General features: G+C 25.2%; 3 protein-coding genes across 3 annotated transcripts; 1 reads left to right on the top strand and 2 right to left on the bottom strand.

The window, feature by feature from the left end:
- Nucleotides 1-5,426: 5,426 nt before the first annotated feature.
- LOC130951719 (uncharacterized protein At1g15400-like) lies at nt 5,427-6,520 on the top strand. Its single transcript, XM_057880426.1, has one exon. It carries the CDS (start codon nt 5,541-5,543, stop codon nt 5,895-5,897), a length of 357 nt encoding a protein of 118 aa, XP_057736409.1. The 5' UTR covers nt 5,427-5,540; the 3' UTR covers nt 5,898-6,520.
- A 3,906-nt stretch (nt 6,521-10,426) lies between these two features.
- On the bottom strand, nt 10,427-13,394 carry LOC130951263 (peptide deformylase 1A, chloroplastic). Its single transcript, XM_057879912.1, has 4 exons — nt 12,988-13,394; nt 12,118-12,207; nt 11,661-11,728; nt 10,427-10,919 (listed from the first exon to the last, which is right to left on the bottom strand). Exons 1-4 carry the CDS (start codon nt 13,387-13,389, stop codon nt 10,679-10,681), a joined length of 801 nt encoding a protein of 266 aa, XP_057735895.1. The 5' UTR covers nt 13,390-13,394; the 3' UTR covers nt 10,427-10,678.
- Nucleotides 13,395-20,754: 7,360 nt separating this feature from the next.
- On the bottom strand, nt 20,755-23,089 carry LOC130947869 (glyoxylase I 4-like). Its single transcript, XM_057876587.1, has 3 exons — nt 22,818-23,089; nt 22,640-22,745; nt 20,755-21,277 (listed from the first exon to the last, which is right to left on the bottom strand). Exons 1-3 carry the CDS (start codon nt 22,970-22,972, stop codon nt 21,008-21,010), a joined length of 531 nt encoding a protein of 176 aa, XP_057732570.1. The 5' UTR covers nt 22,973-23,089; the 3' UTR covers nt 20,755-21,007.
- Between the last annotated feature and the right edge of the window lie 251 nt (nt 23,090-23,340).

Raw genomic sequence — 23,340 nt, 5'->3', positions numbered from 1 at the left:
ATACAAATTGAAATTTAAATTTTTTTATTCTAAATAAAATTTATTTGTAAAATTGTGTTTTTTATAAATTTATAATTTTAAACTACACATTTTAATTTTAAAATAATTTATTTAATATATAACTTTTTAAAGTGGCATAAGAATTTAAACTTAAAAATTTACAATAACAAATAATTATGGTAAAATAAAGTAAGAATACTAACTAAATTTATGCAATTATGATTTTAAAAATAATTAAAGCATAATATTAGTTAAATTACTATTTAATTTGTAAAATAAATATAGTATAACAAATGTTTAGATATTATTATATGTTAGTTCAAACTCTAAAAATTCTAACTTTAAATTCATATGTGATATTAGGGACTATATATTAGGTGTACCTATTCAAAATAAAAAATTTTGGTAATGGTTCCATAGATGATGATAAATTAAATGATGATTTATAATTAAATTTAAGAAATCATTATGGATTTGTTTTAAATTGATAAATATATAAAAAAATATTTTTTATTGAATTTGAACTAAAACATAAAATTTAAATTTTTATTATATTTTATTTGAATTCAAATAGAGGTATATATTTTTTTATTGATATTTTTATAAAATTCGTTTAACCCCAAAACTTCTTTTTCAATTTTTAAAAAAAATAACTAACTCAATTTCCTAAGTTTCACAATAAACAATGACAATTATTATTATCATTTCGAGAGTACATACGAGTACAAGAGTACATAAGAATAAATAATATTTTTATTAATTTTTTTAATTTATAATAAAAAAATCCTTATTAAATATAACTTATTTAAGTATACTTTATAATTAACAATAACCATCTACTAATAATAATATCTTATTAAATTTATACCTTTCTGATAAACTTATATTATACACATTGTACAAATAATTTATTAGCTCCCTATACTTTTTCATTAAATTTTTAATAGCAATTCAATCAATAAATACCACACTTAAGTTGATCTCTCATTTCTTTTGACCCTTCCTTCCAGTCAGTGTCAATGTCCATGTCCTGTAATAAAGTAAAAATGTTAAGAATAAAATTAATAGGATATTGATATTGGTCAATTTATTTTTATTTTTTTTTAAATATTATTAAAAGAAAAAAAAATAATTTTTATAGAGTTTTGCTTAACTCTGAAATTTTTTTTAATTCTAAAAAAATAATTATTTTAATTTCTTAAACTTCACAATAAACAATTACAATCATTATCATCATCTCTAAAATACATAGAAGTACACAAGAGTACATAAAAATAAATAATATTTTTATTAAAAAATATATTTTTTTAATTTATAATAAAAAGTTCTTATTAAATATAACTTATTCAAGTGTATTTCATAATTAACAATAATCATCTAGTTAATTTAATTTTTAAAAAGTAAATTACTCAACTATAATAAAATCATTTTTTATAAATTACATTTTATATTTATTTTATTATTAAATTAACTATAAAAATATTAATTTTTATATTTTTATTTTTTATATTTTATTCATAATATTCTATCTTATTCTATTTTTACAATAATTAAAATTGTGATTAAATAAGCATAATTTAATAATTATCTAATAATATTTTTTCCTCTTATCAATCTGGTCAATAAGATGATAATTTATAATTATATCAAGAAGGAAAGAAGAATTTTTTGACAAGAAGGTGGTTAAATAAATATTCTTCACACCAATAAGACAATTCCACATGCTTTATAAAAATTTATATATTTTTGAAAGAAAAATATCATAAGCAATATCCCATTTAATTATTATTTCCAAAGGCATGTTTTCTTTTAAGTGTATTATCCCATTCTCTGAATCTCTTGTGCAGCATTTAATTATTATTTCCAAAGGCCTTCATTTTTTTCCGAGATAAGTAGATATTATTATTTGTTGATTGCCATAGATAAGTGTTTTTAATATTTCTTAGAACTTATCGATATATATATATATATATATATATATATATATATATATATATATATATATATATATGACTTGTCAAAATTAAATGGTTGAGATTGACCCTTTTATTTTGGCACCAAATTTGACCAAACTTGGTCTAAAATCTAAAATGAAAATTATAAGTGGATTGATTCTAATATTAAGTTAGGAATTTTTCAGTCTGACCAATTATTAAGCTGGTTGGAATCATAAAACTACACTCAAAATAAAATATGCTTTAAAGTTTAAACATCATTCTCTTAATTAATGCTTACATCACACTAATATATATATAAACCTAAATAATTTTTTATAATACTGTTATATTTGACTGGTTAATAAGTATACTATTTAATTAAGTGATTCTTCATCCAATGATTTTTGTAAAATTTCGGATCCTATTTTGACCCTTTAATTTGTATCGTCAATCTTCTAAAACTAAAACAATAATATTACATACACATCAATAGAGCAGCTATACTAATAATTTATTATCAATTACATACTTCTTATTAGAATTAATACTGTTACATATAACTACTTTTGTGTTTTTATTTATTAGTTTAAATTTTTAAAATAAATAATTTCATAATAATATATTAAAACATTTATAACAAAAAAGTTTAAGAGTTTAATTTTTGTTTGTCATAAAAAATAATTTTAATATAAGACAAATAAAAAATATTTAAAATTCATATAAATCCAAAAAAGTTTTTAACATAAAAAATTATTAAATATAATCATTTTATGCTTTTATCTATCAATTTTTTAGAATAAAATATGAAATATTATTCTACATAATTAGTGCAGATACCCCATGTTTTGAGGCTCAAATTTGGCCATCATCTTCATAATCAATCTATCACTGTTTGGAGAATTCTGAACTTATCTTCCAAATGTCCACCCATTATTTAATTATTATATGACATCATATAATTGATAATTAGTTGGATTAAAAATAAAAATTCTATTTACGTGCCGGCTTATGCTAACAAGCTTAAATAAATCACTCTCATTGTTATTATTATTTTTATTTTATGCATGTGATGTTCTATTTCTAAAAGGGTTTGCTTGTGTGTCATAGCTACGCAATCTAATTAATTTTGAATTATGGGCTACACACTAATGTTACACATTGCATTCTCACACATCAATTTATATAAATATATTTTTTCATAAAAAAATATATAAATATGTTGAAAAGAAAATTTCAAATGCTCAAAGACATGATTGAAAACGGTTGGGAGTGTGTAAATTATGAACAAAACTAGGTCAGCATATGGTGGTCCAGGTATATTATTATTATGGGTTGATTAAAACTTCAATCACACTCTACAAAATTAATTATAATAATATTTTTGGTTTTACTCAACTCGATAGACCATATAATAATAGGAGCTTCTTTTTCTGGTGTTATATATTAGGACATGCACTATACGAAAAATGAGCATTTTTTAATGGCTAATAAAAATAATAATTTTAATAGGCTAATTACGAGCACTGAATATTAATAAAGTGTAAAAGAGTTAGAGAATTATTCTTGATATGACCGTTATAATTCGTTTAAATGTTATAACTTGGCTATATACGGTATAAATTAATTATCAATAACGGATATTAAAAGAAATATTATAACGTCTTTATATGTTATTATTTTTTATTAAAACGAATTATTTAAAGGTATAACTGTTGATACTTCATCTCAAATATAAAAAAAAGTTAAACATATATTTAAAATAATACAATTTATAAAATTTATTATTTATTTACTGATGATATATTCACTTCTTATTCTCTCATTGTTATTTACTGATGAATGAATTATACACCGATCAACTTCCACAAAAATAATTTCGTATATAATTATTGACTGTGGTTGAATTTTTTCTTTTTCGGTTACATATATTAAAAGTATATTTAAACATTTTAAAATACTATAACCATAAAAAAATAAAATAAAAGTACATATCTAAAACTAGTTACTATTAGTGACCAAAAGTTAATTTATATAATTTGAGTTAATTCACTTGTCTACTTAAATAACGTCAAAAATTTAAATATTTTATTATCTTAATATATATAATTGAAAACTAAGTTTGTTTATGTGTGTCTTATATATTATTAAAATGAGTATTTGAAAACTCCCCTCCATTTTTAATATTTATTAAAAATAAATTACATAATTAATATTTATGAAGATATTTAGTTAGTTACATAATTAATATTCATCAAAATTTGATAAACTAATTATACGCAAAAATAACAAAAACAGAAGGGAAAAAAAAGACTATACAAGAGAACGAGAGCAAAAGATTCTATAATAGTTCCATAGTTAATAGTTTATCACAGAAAGGAAAAAAAATGAAGTGGATAAAAGTGCCAACAAAGAAAGAATAAAAAAAATTAACTATTATCTTATCTACACATAAAATAAATTAGTCTTTCTATCTAATATTAAATAAATTAATACTTTTTTATAATTTTAATAAAATATCTTAAAAGTTAATACTCTCTAACCGTCTTTAACGGTAATTATTCTATCTTTTTTTAACCAATATAGTTTGATTTAAAAGTTTGCGACAATCTTAAATGTATTCCACAATAACTATAATAAAATTTGAATAATACATCAACATAAAAATAAATAAAGAAAAAATTTAACATGCTCCTATCATTATTAGTCTTAATTAATTAATTAACTAAAAGAACAAAAATAATAATTAAAAGAAAATCCAAAGAGATAAAATTGACTAAGTTTGGTTGAAGTTATATAAAATATGAATAAAAAAATTAGGTACAAATAAAAGATCAACAATTAAATTCATATATTTATATAGATAATTAATTTAATAGTTAATTTTTGTCAATATATATAAAATAGTTTTTCTTATACGAATAACCAACTGGATATAATTATATTGATAAAATAATTATTTTTTAAATATATTACTCAAAAAATTATTCAAACACATAAATCTAATTAAATAATTATATAAAATTTTATGATATTAAATTAAGAGTTTAATTTTAATTTACTAATCACAAAAAAAAATTATATAGCCATTTAATCATATTCTATCATTTAAATAGCTAGTCATGTCATTAACATAAAAGATATTAAATTTTTTTAAGTATATCAGTATATTGATATTTTAGTAATTTTTAACTATTAATTTTAACGGTATATATTATCGATATCTTTTATAATTAAGATGAACAAATTAAAAATTATTAAAATATTAATATATTCATATTTTTAAAAACTTTTTAAAAGCATTTATTTTTACTTAGAGAATATTGTATAGATAGATACACGTGTACCAATACATTAATCAAAATTAAATTTTGAAATTAAACTTATAAAATATTACTACTAATAAGTAATAACAACTTCTCCTAATTTACTTCACCAACTCTTATCTTTTTCTTTTCATTAAATTCCTTCCCTATATATATATATCTCAAAGTCATACAAATCTTAACATTCATTATTCATTCCACAAATCCTACAACAACACACCAGAAACATCAATAGAGAGTGAGAGAGAGAGAAAGAAAAGGTTAATTTTTGGCGGTGATCATGGACATGGGTGGCCTTCAAAGATCCGCAGTATCTTTCAGAAGACAAGGCTCTTCTGGTCTTGTTTGGGATGATAAGCTCGTATCTGGTGAATTGAACAAAATCAACAAACAAGAACAAGATCAAGATCAAGATCATAATAAAAAAGACCATGGCTTATCGATTAAAACCAACGCTGCTGGATTTCGCACCAGAAAACAAGAGCCGGCGGCGGTAGACCCTCCGTCTCCCAAGTTATCTGGCTGCGGATTCTGTGGCGGTTTTGGAAAAAGTGGCGGTTCAGGGAAGAACAATAATAATAAGAAGGGTCAACGGTCAAAGCCACTTAATAATAAGAAGGGTCAACGGTCAAGGTAGAGATAATTAGATAAACTTGTTTCTTCGTTTCAATTCAATATGATCGTCTTGTTGTTGGTGGTGTTGTACTTTTTCATTCCCCCTTTTCCGGCACCGGAGATGGGATATTCCGGCAAGTCTTTTGTGAAGTCTGGCTAAGGGTGAGTAGTTTAGAAAATTCTTGCATGTTTTTTGAAACAGATCATAGAAGAAAAAATTTTCAATTATTTTAAGGTAAAAATTCAGGTGAGTCGACTTCACGTGAAGTTGATAGTCGATAGCCTATAGATAATTTGACTGATTTAACTAAATTTTCATTTAACAGCTTTTATCTATCAACTTCACGTCAAGGCTACTGCACCTGAGTTTCCACCTTATTTAAAATAAGAAGTTTGGTTAAAAATTGTAAATTATTTTGAAATATTTCGAAAAACATGCAAGAATTTCCACAAAAAACGGAAGAAAGATGTGAATTGATATTGCTATATCTCCTTTAATTTGTAAGTTTCTTCTCTTGTGGGTTTTAGTTTTATTTTTATTTAGATTAATAGGGTAGTTTATGTGGCTGAGTTGTGGGTTGTTGAACTTGTAACTATGTGTATATTTGTTGGGTTCATAAAGAATTTTGATGGTTTGCAATTTGAGATGGTTGGTATTGCTAAGAAAAGTTGGACTTTTCTTTCTTTTTTATTGGTCTACTTGATTAAAAATATTAATCATGCAATTATTTTTTTGTAAAATTGATCAATAAAAATTATTAAAAAATAATTTAGTCAAATTTATTAAATTATTTTATAATTTTTAAAAAATCAATTGTGAATTTTTACTTTAATATATACATATCCCGTTTCTTTTTATTTATTTATTTATTTTTTAGTTTTTTTGTACATTATGCATAATATACATGTTGTGATGAAAATTAATAAGAAAAGCTATTGCATTGGATGTGAAGCTTTTATGAACTTGGGATTTATTTCCAGCTTAGGATGATGCTACTAACATAAGTAATTTGATAATTAAAATAAGCTATTCTCAGATATAATTAATAAATTGCAACATAGTGATAATTAAGATTAAATGGTATGAAATAAAGTTGGTTGTGATCAAAACATATATAGGAGAACTGCCATTAAAGCTTGAAAAAAATGTAATTATGTTTAAATATTTCATCATTCTTTTCTTTTTTTTTTTTCAAAATAAAGTAATTTTTGTAGTATTATAATTTAACAACAATATGCTCTTATTAAGCAGAAGAGAAGATATATAGTGGAAGAATTTTTATAAAGAAAAAGTTGTCACAAGAATAATTTTATAAAATAAGATTAAGTTTGTTTTTAATTTCTATAAATAATTAAATTACATTGAACATACAATAATGATTTTTACTTAATAAACTAAATATATAGTTAGTGAATGGCAATGAATAAACGAGCAACTTTTTCTTTTAAATGTTGGAATGACCCACCATTTCATAATCACCACAAATCCTAATCCTTTTATTTATTATATATTATGGCCAAATACTACTGTTGGATGAATGTAATCTGGGAATGACCCACTTTTTTGGCTATTTGGCAATTTTCTCATATGTAATAATTTCTTATGAAGGGCAAGTAATCAATATGCAAACCGGTGGTATGAGATTTTGAATATGGAATAAAATTCCATTTAAATTAGTTAAAAGTTGTTTTATTTTGAGATAATATCCAGTTTAATTCATAAATTTATACGTGAGTTTAAATTTTGTAAATATGTTTCATATTAATTTTTGGGATAATTTTGACACATAAATATTAATGGAGTATTAACATTATATTAAAACTTATAATATGATGTCGGTTTTAGTTTTAGTGCTTATCAAATAATTCAAAAATAATGTTATATCACTTATTTAAATTATTTAAAATAAACTGTGTTTTATTTTTGGACTAATATGAGTTATATTTGTAAATTTGTGAAGTAGATAAAAATGATTAAAATTTTAGAGATTAAATTAAAGTCTATTTCGAATACAAGTTAAGGACTAAATTAATTTTTATTTCTCTTATTTTATATTTATTAATTATTTTTTTTATCGAAAATAGAGAGACTTAAACTTGCGACCTCTTAATTGATGAATATAGAGAGACTATACCATTTAACCTATAACTCATTAGCATTTATTAATTACCTCTTACATAAATGTATAATATTATATGTAATAAGTGTATAATTTTAAATGTTATATACATAAAATTATAGATATTAAATTAAATAAAATAATTTTATATTATTGTCTCTTTAATGTTACTCTTTTGAATAATATGCATTATGTTAAGAAATTAATAATCATTACCAATTAAAAAATTAATCATTAGACCGCTTAAATAAGTATTAAGGTTCAAATTTTGTCTTATGCATCCAACAATTTATTAACCAACAATAAATTTGTAAATAAAACTCTAATTCACTACGAATAATTATTAGACTGTTGGACTTAAAAATACTGTCAATAACTAAAAAATATTTAAAATAGATAGCTATTTTAAATAGGAGAGAATCTTCGACAATTTTTCTATTATACTATATCATATTATTAAATAAAAGATATTATATATATTAAAATCAATTACTAAAATGATTTATTACAAATTGTGTATAAATTTATGTATTATTTAATTATTTTTTATATATATTTTGTTTTTTAATATATACTTTATAGTAGTGGTTAGTGATTAATTTTAATATATACTTATACCGATTGGATTTAAATTTACCCATTTATCGATGTTTCAGTTTTTTTTTTGTATTTTATCCGGTTATCAATAAAAAATATATATATTATTTGTTGTTCACATAATTGCATTTCCATCAATGATATTCTTCTTCATCTAATCAACACTACTATTTCTTCTGGTCAAAATAAACATGTTAATTTAATTGGTAAAATGGTGCGACACAACAACTCAGTACGATAGCAACTGCTATACCAATAGAACAATCAAGAAGAAGAAGAAGAATCAAACAATAATTTGATATTTTAATCCTCTATATAATGGGAGAGGATTTGATTATTATTATTGTTGTTCACATAAGTCTAACAAGTCTATAATTGTGATGACTTTAAAGTTGAAAATTTGATTTTGACCATAGTTTTCGTCCTTCATTAAAACGAGTAGAAATAGCAATCTGGACACCTGAAAGCTAAGCAAATATTATTAATGTTTGTTGAAATCTGAGTTCTAGTCGAATTTTTAATTAATAATATTTATATTTATATAATTTTCTTTTTAATTTCAAACTTTGAGTAAAACTAAAATTTGTTTCCAAGAATATCGGGGTGTTATAAATTCATCTCTAAATTATAAAACATATAACATTTGATCCTTAGTGACAAATTCATCTCTAAATTATAAAACATATAACTTGTTAGAACAACGTTGTTTTTTCTTGAGGAATCATATCATATATTCAATTATATGTTTAGATAAAATTGAGATATATAGAATTTATCAGAAGCATCGAATCGTTAAATGGTTATTTATTTATTTATGAATAAATTAAAAATAGTTTGCTCAATTGTGATATATTGCAAAGTCGGTGGATTTCAGAAAACGTGGGCCACGCAGATTACCAATTCCCATTGCAGCCAAATTGGACCAACAGGCACATAGACATGAATAGTTTTTATTTTATCAACAACAAAAAAAGCGTAAATTGATTTGGGTTGCTAATTTTCCATAAGTATCAGGAGTTCGAATGGACCATTAAATGAAGTTCAGATAAAAACTCACATATAATTGACTGTCTTCACACACCAAAAGAGAATAGTTTAGGACTGTTAAAATAGGTTAAATTTATCGGATCAACTCGTTTATTCATTTAAATTGGCAGATTTTGTTTTTAAAATTAAATTCGTTTAAATTTCGGGTTAAACGAATTGAGCACGATTAACCAGAAAAAATAATGGCTTAAACGAATTAGTCCACAAACTAAATAGGAGGCCCGTTTATTTTTTTATATTAAAAAAAACACTTTTAGACGATATTTCTCTCAATTCGATCTAAAAATCCGACCTATCAATTAAAAAAAAATTATTTTTTAAAAGTTTTTTTTTATCTAAAAGTGATATTTTTTATCAAAATATTTTTCAAAAAATAAAATAAAAAGATAAATAGACTAACCTGTTTAACCCATCGAACTGATTATAAACGATTCGAGCTGAAAAATTATGGACGGCCAATAAAACAAGTTTAAAAGGTCCAACTCATTTAACTCATAGACTTAACGAGTCGGATCTAAATGGACCGGACTAGCTCGTTTGACAACCCTAGAATATTTGTCCAAAGAATAAATCAATTTTTCATAATTCAAAAATTTTTATCTAATTTTCAACCATTCAAATAATTTATCTGAGTAATTCCTAACACATCAATAGGAAGCATTTCAACTGTTATAGGGCTTAACACAATTATGAATTATATCAAAAGATAAAATCACTAGAATACCTGAAATATTTGAATTAAAAAAGTAATATTTCGTTGTCATAATTCATTGCAAAATTTAAAACATAAAATAAATGCTCATTCATATAGATTTTTATTTGATTTGATTTAGTTGTAAATAGCATTTAGGATCTACAAATGACATTGATTTCATACCCTACAACAATGATATACAACTAGAAAAATGTAACCAGGACATTTTCATTAGAAATCATGGTGGAAGAAGTAGATGAAATGACATTGATCTGGCTTTCTTCTACTAGTACCATGTGCATGGCCGGCAGTGGCCACAGCCGCCGAGGATGGTTGCAACCGGAGCTAGCGAGAGCCGAGTTTGGGGCACCCCTTAGCAAGAGGCAGGGTCAGGTTTTCTACTGTTCTGAAAGTTTTAGGCACCATCTTGTCAACATAAAGAGTTCCTTCCAAGTGATCACACTCGTGTTGTAAAATCCGCGCCTGCCAACCGGAAGCTGTTACTTTGATTGGTTCGCCATAACGATCCAAACCGGTGACCTCGACGTCAAGATGTCGCTCCACCAATGCTCTGAATCCGTCAACACTACAAAATTTTATGATAATTGAAGTTATTTAGTGGTTTCCTGGACTAAAATGCTGAATACAAATATAGCAATAAGACTAGAATTTAGAAGCAAAAATGTCATTCAAATGGATTACTAGATAATTGAAGTTATGCACTTTATTATCTAAATTATCAAAATGTGTAATTTGACAAGTTATAATTGATGCTGGACATTAAATTATGGGAACAATGAAACACAAAAAATGCATATTCACATCACAATCAGAACACATTTTGGTCAGTATATACAAAATAGTGTGTTTTGCTGGTTCCAAGGTTTGAAACTTTGAAATACTGTTAATATCAAAATAGCATCTAATCAAAAGAGCATCACTGGTTTAGGAAATCTTGTTAAAAGAAGGAGGTAATGATTAAAGAGGTATTGAAAAGTGTCTACTTCTCATCTCAGCTACTGAATTGTTATGAGCAAAAACAAGTGAATTGTTGATCTAGCAAAGCTATTACAGTATATAGAAGTTTGATAACTTGTTATAACTAGTTAACTAGTTAGAAGGCATAGTAATTAGTCACATTCTTCTTAATCTATATAAGCCAAATGGTAGATCAGTTGTAATCACTTTTCGCATTCTAGTAATTTTTCACTTCTAGTTTTCTCTTATTTTCTCATCTCTTCCTCCATTACTATCAGTCAACAAAACCAAATAAAGCAACTAAGAAGGAAAACAAAAAAAAAAAAGGTAACTTCAATCATTGACAAACCTTAGGCATCCTTCAAAAAATAGGGCAGTCTTGTTGCTCTTTTTCAAGAGTTTGGGATTCAGGATCACCTGCCTCAAGAAAACTAATGAATTATGTAGCAAATAAGACACTTCAAAGGCAAAATTATTGGAGTAAACTACCCTTTTGGCTCCCAAATGATTCAACTTTTGAGGAAATGGCCCTCCAAAAAAAGAAATGAAATTTTGACTCTCCATGATGATCTCAATTTGACAAAAGGCACAATTTTTTTCTTAAGAACATTTGAAAAATTATTTAGGAGGTACATACAAAAATCGAGGAAAAATTCGATGTTTAGAGGGCTAAACTGTTATTTCTTTATTCCAAGGGCTACTTTGTCAAAAGTTAAATCTTTTGGGGTCAAATGGTAGAATACTCACATTTATTTATTTGATGTTCAATGCTCTTCTTTTTTTTTTCCCCCTGCATATGCACATACCAAAAGATCAAAAGGTCTTCTATCTTGAGCTTTGACTTCTTCCTTTGGTGCATAACCAATATACTCTGGGGTATCTTCCAAAACAATTATCTGCATACATGAAAAAAAAAAAGGATGGAAACCACATACAGCTGCACATTGCACAATAATATCTAGAAGATTGTAAGTTTTAACCTAATATATACTTTAAAGAATCAACATTCGGAATTCCAACCCAAATTGCAAAGGCTAAATGCTAATCAAAAACTCACTTTGATCATAGAAAGATATGGTGTTGTAGTGTAGTGTAAATTAGAAGCACAACTTGAGCTTCAATTGTTATAAGCAAAAATTATGTAACTACAGTATAATAAGACTACCTTTCTCCCCAAACGAGGAGACTTTTGAGTAACTAGACAAATAGTTCTCTAACTTTTTAATTCGAAGACGTATAAGTTTTTGACTAATTGAAAATACAAAAACGTCCTATCTTTTTAAAATACAAGACATTTAAGTCCTTCCATTCAAAATATATAAGGACAAATCAGTCACCTGAAAGGACTTAGATGTCTCGTGTTTTTGTTTTAAAAAGTCAAGGACCTATTCTCATTTACTCTTTTAACTAAAAAGCTGCCTATAACTCCAATAAACAATGCCATTCAATTAATGATCAATCTACAAAGTTAATCATAAAATCCTGAGAAATGAAAACATAGACAGAATAAAAAACAATGTGACATGTTTTGTCTAAGTAGTTTCAATTGTTCAGACATTTTGATGGTAGAAGCTCGTTTCTTTCTAGAATCACACACAAAGCAAATAAGCAAGCAAGATACAAACTTTAGAAAAATGGGGGCATGAAGAATGAAAGAATGAATGAAACAAACAAACCCTTAATGGAACACCAATCTGGGGAGCAGCAAGGCCAACACCAGGAGCTTTTCTCATGACCCTGATCATGTCATCAATGATCTTCTGAATCCTCTCAGACCTAACCTCATTGGGATCCACATCCTCTGCAGGCTCATGCAGAACTGGGTCACCTGCTTTCACTGTCTCAGGCAAACCCATCTTCTTGTTCTTGCTGTCTGTGAGGCCCAAGAACCATCCTGCTCTAACAGCCACGCTTGAAGAACAAGAAGATGATGAGGTCAAGCTCAATGCTTTATGGTTGCTGATGAAGATGTTGAGTTGCAATGATGATGATGATGATGATGATGTTCTTGCTCTTGGAGATGATGAAAGTGTGGATAATGTTCTGGGAAACAAACTCTGCAACTGTAAGGCCTCCATGGGCTTCTTCTCGAAACTCCTTTTTTTTTCTGATTTTATTACTATTATAATTTCTTTTTTTTTTTTTGTCAGAGTGAGATATTAGGTTTTGATTATGGATTGGGTTTGTAGTATGTGTTTTTTTTGGGAACAAAACCTAAGATCCTAACCATATTGGATTGGGCTTAAGGGTTTTACTTTAGGCTTTTACTAATAATACTAGGATATTGTGATTGAAATATTCCAACATCGTGACCAAATTTGGGTTGGTCGAGTGGTCATCTCAATCGTTCGCTTAAACAAGTGTCAAGAAATTTTTAAAAAGTTAATAAAATTAATATTCTATTTTCATATCGTGCTTTATGTCTTGATTCAAAGAATTGTTTCACGTGGCCCCTACCTGCATTAATGAATGAGCAATGCTAGGAAACCAAAAGAATATTAGCCAAAAACTAGTCAAATACTTTTGGGTGAGTTCAAAATTTTTTCGGGTTAATATATATCGATGTTTCTTCTGCTAAGTATCAGAATATTTTTTTATACTAAATGAATGTTCTTTTATATATTTTTCGAATTTTTTTGTATTACAAATGTGAATGTCTCTATTTTTTTAAGAATTTCATAATTTTCTTAAATTTTATAGATATTTAATTATTTTTGCTAAAATATAATTGGATGTTTCTTTTGTTAAGTATTAGGATATTTTTTTCATATTAAATGAATGTTTTTTTTATAATTCTATAATTATGTAGTTTGCAGTCCCTTTAATTATCAAAACGGCACCTAATATCACAAAATGCAAAAAGCAACATCTATAACAAAAAAAAACATGAAATAAAAATAAAAAATTATTATTTTCACTTTTTTTATAAAATTTAAAAATAAAAAATACTAAAAATAAAATAAAAATAAAAAAAAACAAAAGCGCATCCTTAGATTACTATCAATTGAACTCTACAAATCAAAGTCAACATTTTTCATATACACTTGCTACTCTACAAATCAAAATCAACATTTTTCATATACACTTGCTACTTGGATTGAACACAGAACACCTAATTAAGTGTTTAAAGATCAATAAAACTCAATTGTTTCATCTTTCTTCAATCTTCATTGATTCAATTGAAGCATGGCAGCAACTGTGTCGGAGAGTGGTGGTTCCTCCTCAAAATCGGCATTGATATTCATGGGGACAGGCTGCTCCAGTGTCATCCCCTATCCGAGGTGTCTCATCTTTCCCTACTATCCTCCCTGTCACGTTTGCTTCTAATCGCTCTCTCTCCCTCCCAATCGAAACGTAGAGCGCATCATCGCGATAGAGCTTGCAGAGGCGCGTGATAAGGGAATCGAACACGTTCTTATGAGTAACGCCGCGGTTGAGGGTGGATAGAGTTTGAAGGAAGTGGTTGAGGAGAGAAGAGGAGAAGGTTTTGTCGGTGACGAAGTCAAAAATGGACTTTATGTTGAAGCAATTGTTTTGGATGCGCTTGTTGAGGACGTTGCGGAGAACATGAAAATCGCCGGCGCTTCCAGCAGCATTGGTGGGAGAGAGATCTGTGTATGTGATTGTTGGAGGTGGGTAGATTAATGTGAGAGAGAAGAAGAAGGCTTTTATAAGTTTTAATTAGGTTTACTTAATTAATTTTAAATTTTTTAAATTTAAAAAATTTAAAATTAATTATTAATATAAATTAATGTGATTTTATTTAATTTTTGGTTAATAATTTTTTGGTTTCATATATTTTTTTTAACGAATTAATTAAGAGCATATTGATCATTTTTCAGAATATTTTATTATTGTTTGATATTATTTAATAGAGTATTAAAGAATGATTAGGCAGGGTTTTACCAAAAGAGAAAGAAAAATGAACTAGAAAGGAACTCTAGAATTTTCCAAAAGAAACCTTCTTTAACGTGTTACCAAATATAGAGTAGCATAATATTAGCTAGCTTATTAGCCCTAATTTTAAAAACCCTACGTGGATATAACATTAATCATGCCACGTATAGACATCAATACTTTCCAGACTAATTATTTTTTATGTCACTTCGATCTCATGAAGAACATGCATGTGCATGAACTGCACCTATTTCCCTTAATAATAAAAATTTATTAGGTTGTATTGTTAGGTATAGATGCGAGGTTCTCTCAACTATTAATATTTTATTATTGATTAGTAACATAAGATTCTAATTAAATTCTAGGAGAATGCCTTTGTAACATATGTGGGATGAACCACGAGTTATAATTCAAATAATATAATTTTTTATTTATATTTAAAAATTTTAAATTTAAATATTATTTTTAATTAAAAAAAAACATACATATTATCGATCAAATTTTATTGGCATGCTAATAAATTATAATTCAAATGGTATAATTTTTTTATTTTCATTTAAAAATAAAAAAAATAAGTTATACTAGTACGTGTGTTTGTGTCAACAAGTTATAACTTAAACATTAAATACGATATAATCTCTCTTCCTTATCTAAAAATCTCACTCTTAATTTAAGAAATAAAATATATATGTAGTACTACTCTTCACTTAAAAATTTCAAATTCAAATCTCACTCCTAATTTAAAAAAAAAAACATACGTGGTACTGTTATCAATTATTTTCGTAATTGATATAAACAACTCTTCTCTTAATCTTGTATAAAAAGTGACTAAATAAAATCTACTTTTCCGTCCAAAAGCTAAAGATAAATTATTGGCTTCTTATATTTCGATAATAAAATTCTAAGAAAAAATTCTTCTTGTTTTGTATACAAACACAGTTGCGGTATTTCTTGACTGGCCAAACTTGGCGCTTTGGAGGGTTATTAGTACTTTTCATATCATACTTATCTTTTACTTAATGTTTACAAAATTTTTCAATTCATTCATATTTAAAAAAAAGTATTTACTAAAAAAATATAAATATATTAGAGATATAAATATTCATGCACCTTCTCTTATTAACTTAAATTTTTAGAATAAGTAATTTTATAATATATTATCAGAATTCTTTATTTAAAAGGTGTAGAATTTGATTTTTAGTGAATTCCAAAACTAAAAAAATAACATAAGATAAATAACAAAAGAATATATGCAAAAGTCAAATAAATCTAAAAAGAGACTCTTAGTATTAGAGATATAATTATTTACGATACATTTTTCCATCTGTTTAACCTTTTGAAAAAAAATAATTTCGTAATATATTGTTAAGCCAAAAAAAAGAATTTAGCATAAGACAAATTTAAAAAAAAAAATTATACAAAAAGTTTAAACAAATTTAAAAATATATTAAAAATATAATTATTTATATTTTTTTATTAACTTAAATTTTTGAGATAAATAATTTTATGACATAATCATATATACTAATTAAGTAGCTTTCATATTAACATTAAGCAATTTGAGTTTGCGTCTTTATAAATTAAAGTTTATCAAAGAAGCTAACCTTTTTTTTTTTTTGCATTAACCAACTTTTTTAATTTAAATTTTAAATTCCATATTCCACAAATCTAATCATAAACCTTAAGTTTTCTAAAAAAAAAGGTTAAAAAAAATTAGAATAAAATTAAGTTTATTATTATTAGATTAGATGCTTAGACATTATTCTAAGTACCTTCATATACTTGTCACCATCTCTGACTTTGCTTTGAACTTTGAAAGGTGGAATAGTACAAAATATATATGATCACGAAAATAAAAATAAAATATATATCATATGAAACAATATTCCCTTTTGCTTGCTTGCATTGAATTATATTATTTTGACATCTATATAAATTAAAGGAAGCACACGAATCCATTCAACAAATTACATATATAGAAGCAAATAATAAGAAGAATGAGAAGTAGTAGCTACTATATATATTCAACCTTCACAACAAAATAATAACCATCATCACCAAGCTTTTCCAACAATAATAATGGAAGAGAACATCAATTTCTTCAATGAGAATAATAATAATAGAATGATTGCAATATCAACATCATCATCATCATCACCATATGGGTTAGAGAAGAAGAAAATAGAGTCTCATCATCATGATAATGAGACAAATAATAAGAAGAAGCTAGAGAGGATGGGAACCAATGAAGATGTGAATGCTAAGGCTGATGCATTCATCAAGAATTTCAGACACCATCTTCTCCTTCAGAGGCTCCAATCTCAGAATAATTATGACCAATGCCTTCCAAGGTGACTCTACCTTATCTAAGTATCTATTGATAACTAATAAAGATTAATTACTATTATTATTATAATAATAGTATAAAGATGTATAGTTCAATCTTTTATATATATATATATATATATATATATATATATATATATATATGATCATGTCATCATGTCTTTAATAATAAGGCTGTGTATTTATATTATTTTGTATTCTTAATATGCGCCTTAATATATTCAATAAAAGGGAAGTTTAATTTATAATTTTGAGTTGCTTTTTTTTTTATCAATAACTACACTGTACAATGATTAATTAATCTTTAAAAAAGTATGAAGAGCCAATGAGTATTAGATATATAACTATTAGTGTTACTTTTTTTCATCAGTTGAAGTTTTTGGAATGAGTGGTATCATAACATGGTATTAGAGCGCTAGATCCGAAAGGGTCAAGAGTTCGATCATTGTTGAATCTCTAGTACTCGGATGGTTATTCTAGTTAGTTAATATGGGAAATATTCATTTTGTAAGTCAATAGCCCATTGTACAAATAGTTCATTGTCTCCCTAAAAAGACTCTTAATATTTCATTCAAAAAATCATTATATACATTTGCCTTAAAAGTATTACCCGCCGCAAAGAAACTATTATTATTATTATTATTATTATTATTATTATTATTACAGAAAAAGTTATATAAAATATCAAAAACCAATGTTTCATTCTTAAATTATTAAATTTTTTGCTGATCGAGTAATTGTCTAAAGTGTAACGAATAAGTTCTTAGCTTATACTATCTTAAAATTGAGATTGTGAGAAATTAATTTAACACAAAAAAACTAGCTCTTGAGATGAAATATGTTCACGCATGCTTAGAATGCTTATAAATTCTCTAGAGATTTTATCATTAAAAGATATTGATCTCGTAATATGAAAATAAGTTTAAAAAAAAAAAATCAAAACAAATTTGGCTATTTTTTTTTCTTATTTTATGTAAATGATTACAACGTACTGATATATCATGATTTTTGTATATATACATTATGTGACTGACTAGTGACTTTATGAGTTAAATTTAATTAGGCTGTCAAAGTTAAATTTAATTACACATAAATTTTGGAAGGCTAATAATAAATTTTACAGTGGAATATAATAATACACATAAACTGTAAAATGCTTGTGTATATAGCTCGCATATATAGAAACAAATTTTTTTATTCCTGTCGAAAGAAAAAAACAAATCAATTAATCAGAAAACTAAATAATTAAATATTACCAAAGAAAAAAAACAAGAGCATAACATATGAGGCCATGACAACTAGAAAACACATAAGAAAATTAAACAAAAATAAATAGGTCATATAATCTTATATATAAGGCTGAAAGTAAGTCAAATTAGTTTATAAATCAATTTAAATTCTACTTATTTGATAAATTAAACTTATAAGTTTGTGTTTATATAAACTCAATTCATTAGTTTGTGAGTTAATTTGATTATATATATTAAATTATTATTAATATATATATATTATTTAATTAATATTTTTTTATATAAAACATAAATAAAAAATTTATAATTAATAAACAAATAATATATAAAATTAATTTTTTAAAATTTTTAATATATATAAATTATAATTTATTATATTTAAATAAATTTATACTTTTAATAAATTAAATTTAAATTTAAAAAATATATTCGATTATTAATGAATCGAATCAAGTCGATTTTTGTTATTCGAAAAAATGCATCAATTAGCATTGAATCTCTCTCTAATTTACCAATTTTAGTAAATACCGAAAATACCCCTCAATTAGCAGTTATAGATAGTGATGGCGGTGTGCGTGGTAAGGTGAGCAAGAAAGAGGGTGCCGGTTCGCCACTTTCACCTAATCATATATACAATTATGTTTAATTTGGTCACTTCAGTTCATGTCTTTTACATGATTGGTTATTGATGATTTGGCATATTAAGAATTTTCCAGAACAAATTTCACTTTCTCTTGCTACTACTCATATGTCCATATCTTCCCTAACATCATTATCTTACCTACTCCATCTCAACTATCTATTCTTTTTTGCTTCTCTACTTGAAATTCATAAAGCTCTTCACCTTGATTATCCTATTTAATATGTCCAATTGAAGTGCATATGTGTCTAATTTACTACTTAAGCTTGTTCACTATAACTAAAAAAAAGGAAAACCGTGTGAAAAAGTCGGCGGAAAATAATTAATTGAAGAAAAATGTTGAAAAATCACTACCTTCTATAATAAAATTTAATTTTAATATACTAATCATAAAATATTTTATACAATTATTTAATTATATTTATTTTTTAAAATAATTAAGTTATTAATATAAAAAATAATTATTTTTTTAACGTTACGCAATTATATATATTAAAATAATTTTATAAGTACTATGTTAAAATTAATTTTTATGAATATAAATTTAATTTTAATATATTAATAATATAAAATATTTTATATACACTATTAACATTAAAATTTAATATTTAATATTTTTATTAATAAAAAATAATAAATTTTATTAATCATATGCTTAAAAATAAGGAGTCTTTTTCACATGTCATATGTATGTAGTTCGGTTTTGGAATATTCAATGTACCTATCTACTTGTACTTGGATGATAAGATCATATGACACATTTTTTTGGTCTGGTGACAACTGCCAACTAAATCTGAGTCACTACTACCTGGCTAGCCTTAAATAATGCCAAGTGCTTTATACCAGAAAATTAAAGTAGTAACATTGTTCGTCGATGAAAACTTAGGTGTAGTCGACTTTCGTGAAATTGATAGTTCAGAGCGTTAAATAATTTGATTAATTTAATTAAATTTTAATCTAATAATTTCCAACTATCAATTTTACGTAAAATCATACACCTGAATTTACACCTTATTTAAAACACCCCAACCAATCATTTTTAAAATAAATCTTTAAATTTATTCTTTTCACCTTATTTAAAACACCCCAGCCAATCATTTTTAAAATAAATCTTTAAATTTACTCTTTTAAAAAATCAACCGCACTTGAATTTACACCTTATTCGAAACACCACAGTCAATCAAATTTCTAAAATAAACCCTCAAATTTGCTATTTGATCTTCATCAAATCTCATTAAACTTCCATCCAAATGAAGCAATTTAATTTACATTAATTAATTGATTATGAACAAAACAATTGATTAAGTGAATTTGTTTAATCATTGATATTATTATTATATAATAAAACGTAATGAAAACTAGACAAGAGGGTTTATTAATTTACATCGTCTCAAACTCTCCCCATCAAAAGAATCCACAGGTCCGAATTCTAGAAATTTCTATAATTACTCATTTTAAATGTATTCACTTAAAAGATTTTTAAATTATCATAGCCAGATGATAAATTACTAAATCTTTTAATAAATACACATAAAAATAAGTGATGATCAAGATATTATTATATCAGTTAAGGGTTTTCCAGCTGGCAACTGTGGGGACCACGTTCTGAATTTGTGGTGGTTGAGTCATGATGACACGTGAGCAAGATCTTGCCACCTCACCAACCAAGGGAATGACAGGGAGGCATTCACAGTTGCAAATCTCAACCATGAAACCATCAGGGTCATGGAAGAATAACTGATCCACTTGGATTCCTCCTTCTTCAACTCTTGCTCTCACATGATTTATGTCCATCTCTTTCAGCTTCTTCTCCACTGCTTCCATGCTCTCACACTGCCAACAAAATATCAAAATGAAAATTATAATTTTTTTATTTTTAAAAATATTTTCACTTTAAAAAATTAAAGACTAAAAATTGAAGTAAAATTCTTAATTCTCTACGACGTCTAGCGAAAAAAAAAAAAATTCAGAAACAAACAAATTATATTAAAGACAAAAATACTTAATTTATTGCATAAATATAATATATCTTTTTTTATTATATCCATAAAATTCTATATTCTAATAGATTAGATATATCTTATCTATTAGATATATATTAGAGTCTAAAAATATAAAATATATAAATAAATAGATATGAAATAATTAAATTGAAATATTTTAATAAAGAGAAATAGAAAAAATTTAATTAATAATTTAATAATTTTTCTAATTTAGAATATTGACAAATATCAATATGAATATGAAATTTATTACAGTATAAGCTCATTTTTTATATAGTTAAAAATTAAAAATAATTAAATAATTTAATATATTTAATTAATTATTATTTAATAATTTTTAATTATTATTAAATTATTTAATAATTCTTAATTATTAATTTTATAAAAAAATAACTGTATATAAATTTTTGTTTATTATTATTATATTATTATCAATTGAAAACGTTAGATAGATTGTTTGACTTGGTCAATGCACGTTTTTAGAGGATAAACTTTCATAATCTATGAGATCTAGACACGCTCATTAATTTGATAACTGAACTGGTTAGATATATGTATCACTCTATATGGTTAAGAATGGAGCTAGGGTGAGAGTGGTGTCAATTATTATTTCTATAATTGCAAGTAGCTAGAAGTTTCTATGTTCAATTATGTATATCCCTTTGTGTCGTCAATTATATCATGATGATGAAAACAAAACAAGTGTTTGTTTGCCTCATCCACTTACAAGACACGTACAAGTAATCAGTTTCAAAATTGCTTGAAAAATCATGAATTTATTGTTTCTGAACATTTTCTCAACAGCCACGAAAGTGACATGAAAAATAATTAAAATAATTAATACTAAATAAACAACTCGGTATTCTTTGTACACATTATTGATCCATATCTCTTAAAATATCCTATCATTTTTAAGGAAATTACATTAATATCATTTTTTCGTTTTTAATTTATTAAAATAAAAAATTTAATTTTAATACATAATTTTGTATATATATCTAATTACATAACCACATCAATAAAAAAATAATTATTTTATATATTAATTACATAATAAAAAATAATTATCTAAAGAAACAAAGATAACTGTATAACCGTATAAAATGCCAGAACAATTCCGGTAAGTTAGAAACTCGATAAAAATAAGTGAGAGTAAAAAAATTAATTTGAAATTAGATTAGTTATATATTACCTGAAAAGATATGTGATTATCCTTTGGATTAATCTCTTTCTTCTTGGGTAATTTCTCAGGATCCTCTGCTTGTAGCAAATGAATTCCGATCCCAAATCCAAATAACCTATTATTCAAAATTAATCACCATATACAAAAATCAAATAATAATAATAATAGAAAATGTTTTAATTACTACCATGCTCCATCAAAATCAAAAGATCCAGGCCTCCTTATTGGGAAGAAGCCAAGAACATTCTGGTAGAAATCCATGGATTGTTCCACTGATCTGCACACTAATGAGATGTGGTTAAGAGACTTTAGCTGCAAAGGATTTCCCATGCTTTCCTTCATTTTCTTCTAAGAGAATTGAATAATAATGTTATTCCTAAGAATCAAAAACCAAACACAAGCTTGTGAATTATTGAAGAAAAATTGAAGAAGAGAAGAGAAAAAAAATGCATGAAAGTGAATGATTCACGGAAGTAAAGTGACAGGGTGTTGGTGCTCTATATAGAACTTGAGATTGCACCAATCAGTGCCACGTGTCCGTATACTTTAAATGTACGTGTCAGATACGTATTTTGTTTTTGTCACATCAGCTCCACGTTGCTGATTAGGATCATATGATACTGTTTAGGTAGGGTGGGCCACGTCAACTTCCATCTATATTTATTTATTTTTTTATGAATAATAATGTATCTACCAACAAATATTTCAAT

The sequence above is a fragment of the Arachis stenosperma genome, chromosome 9 (genome assembly GCF_014773155.1).
Source record: "Arachis stenosperma cultivar V10309 chromosome 9, arast.V10309.gnm1.PFL2, whole genome shotgun sequence".
Taxonomy (NCBI): domain Eukaryota; kingdom Viridiplantae; phylum Streptophyta; class Magnoliopsida; order Fabales; family Fabaceae; genus Arachis; species Arachis stenosperma.
Note: the sequence above shows the minus strand (reverse complement) of the source record. Positions and strands in the feature narration are given on the sequence as shown.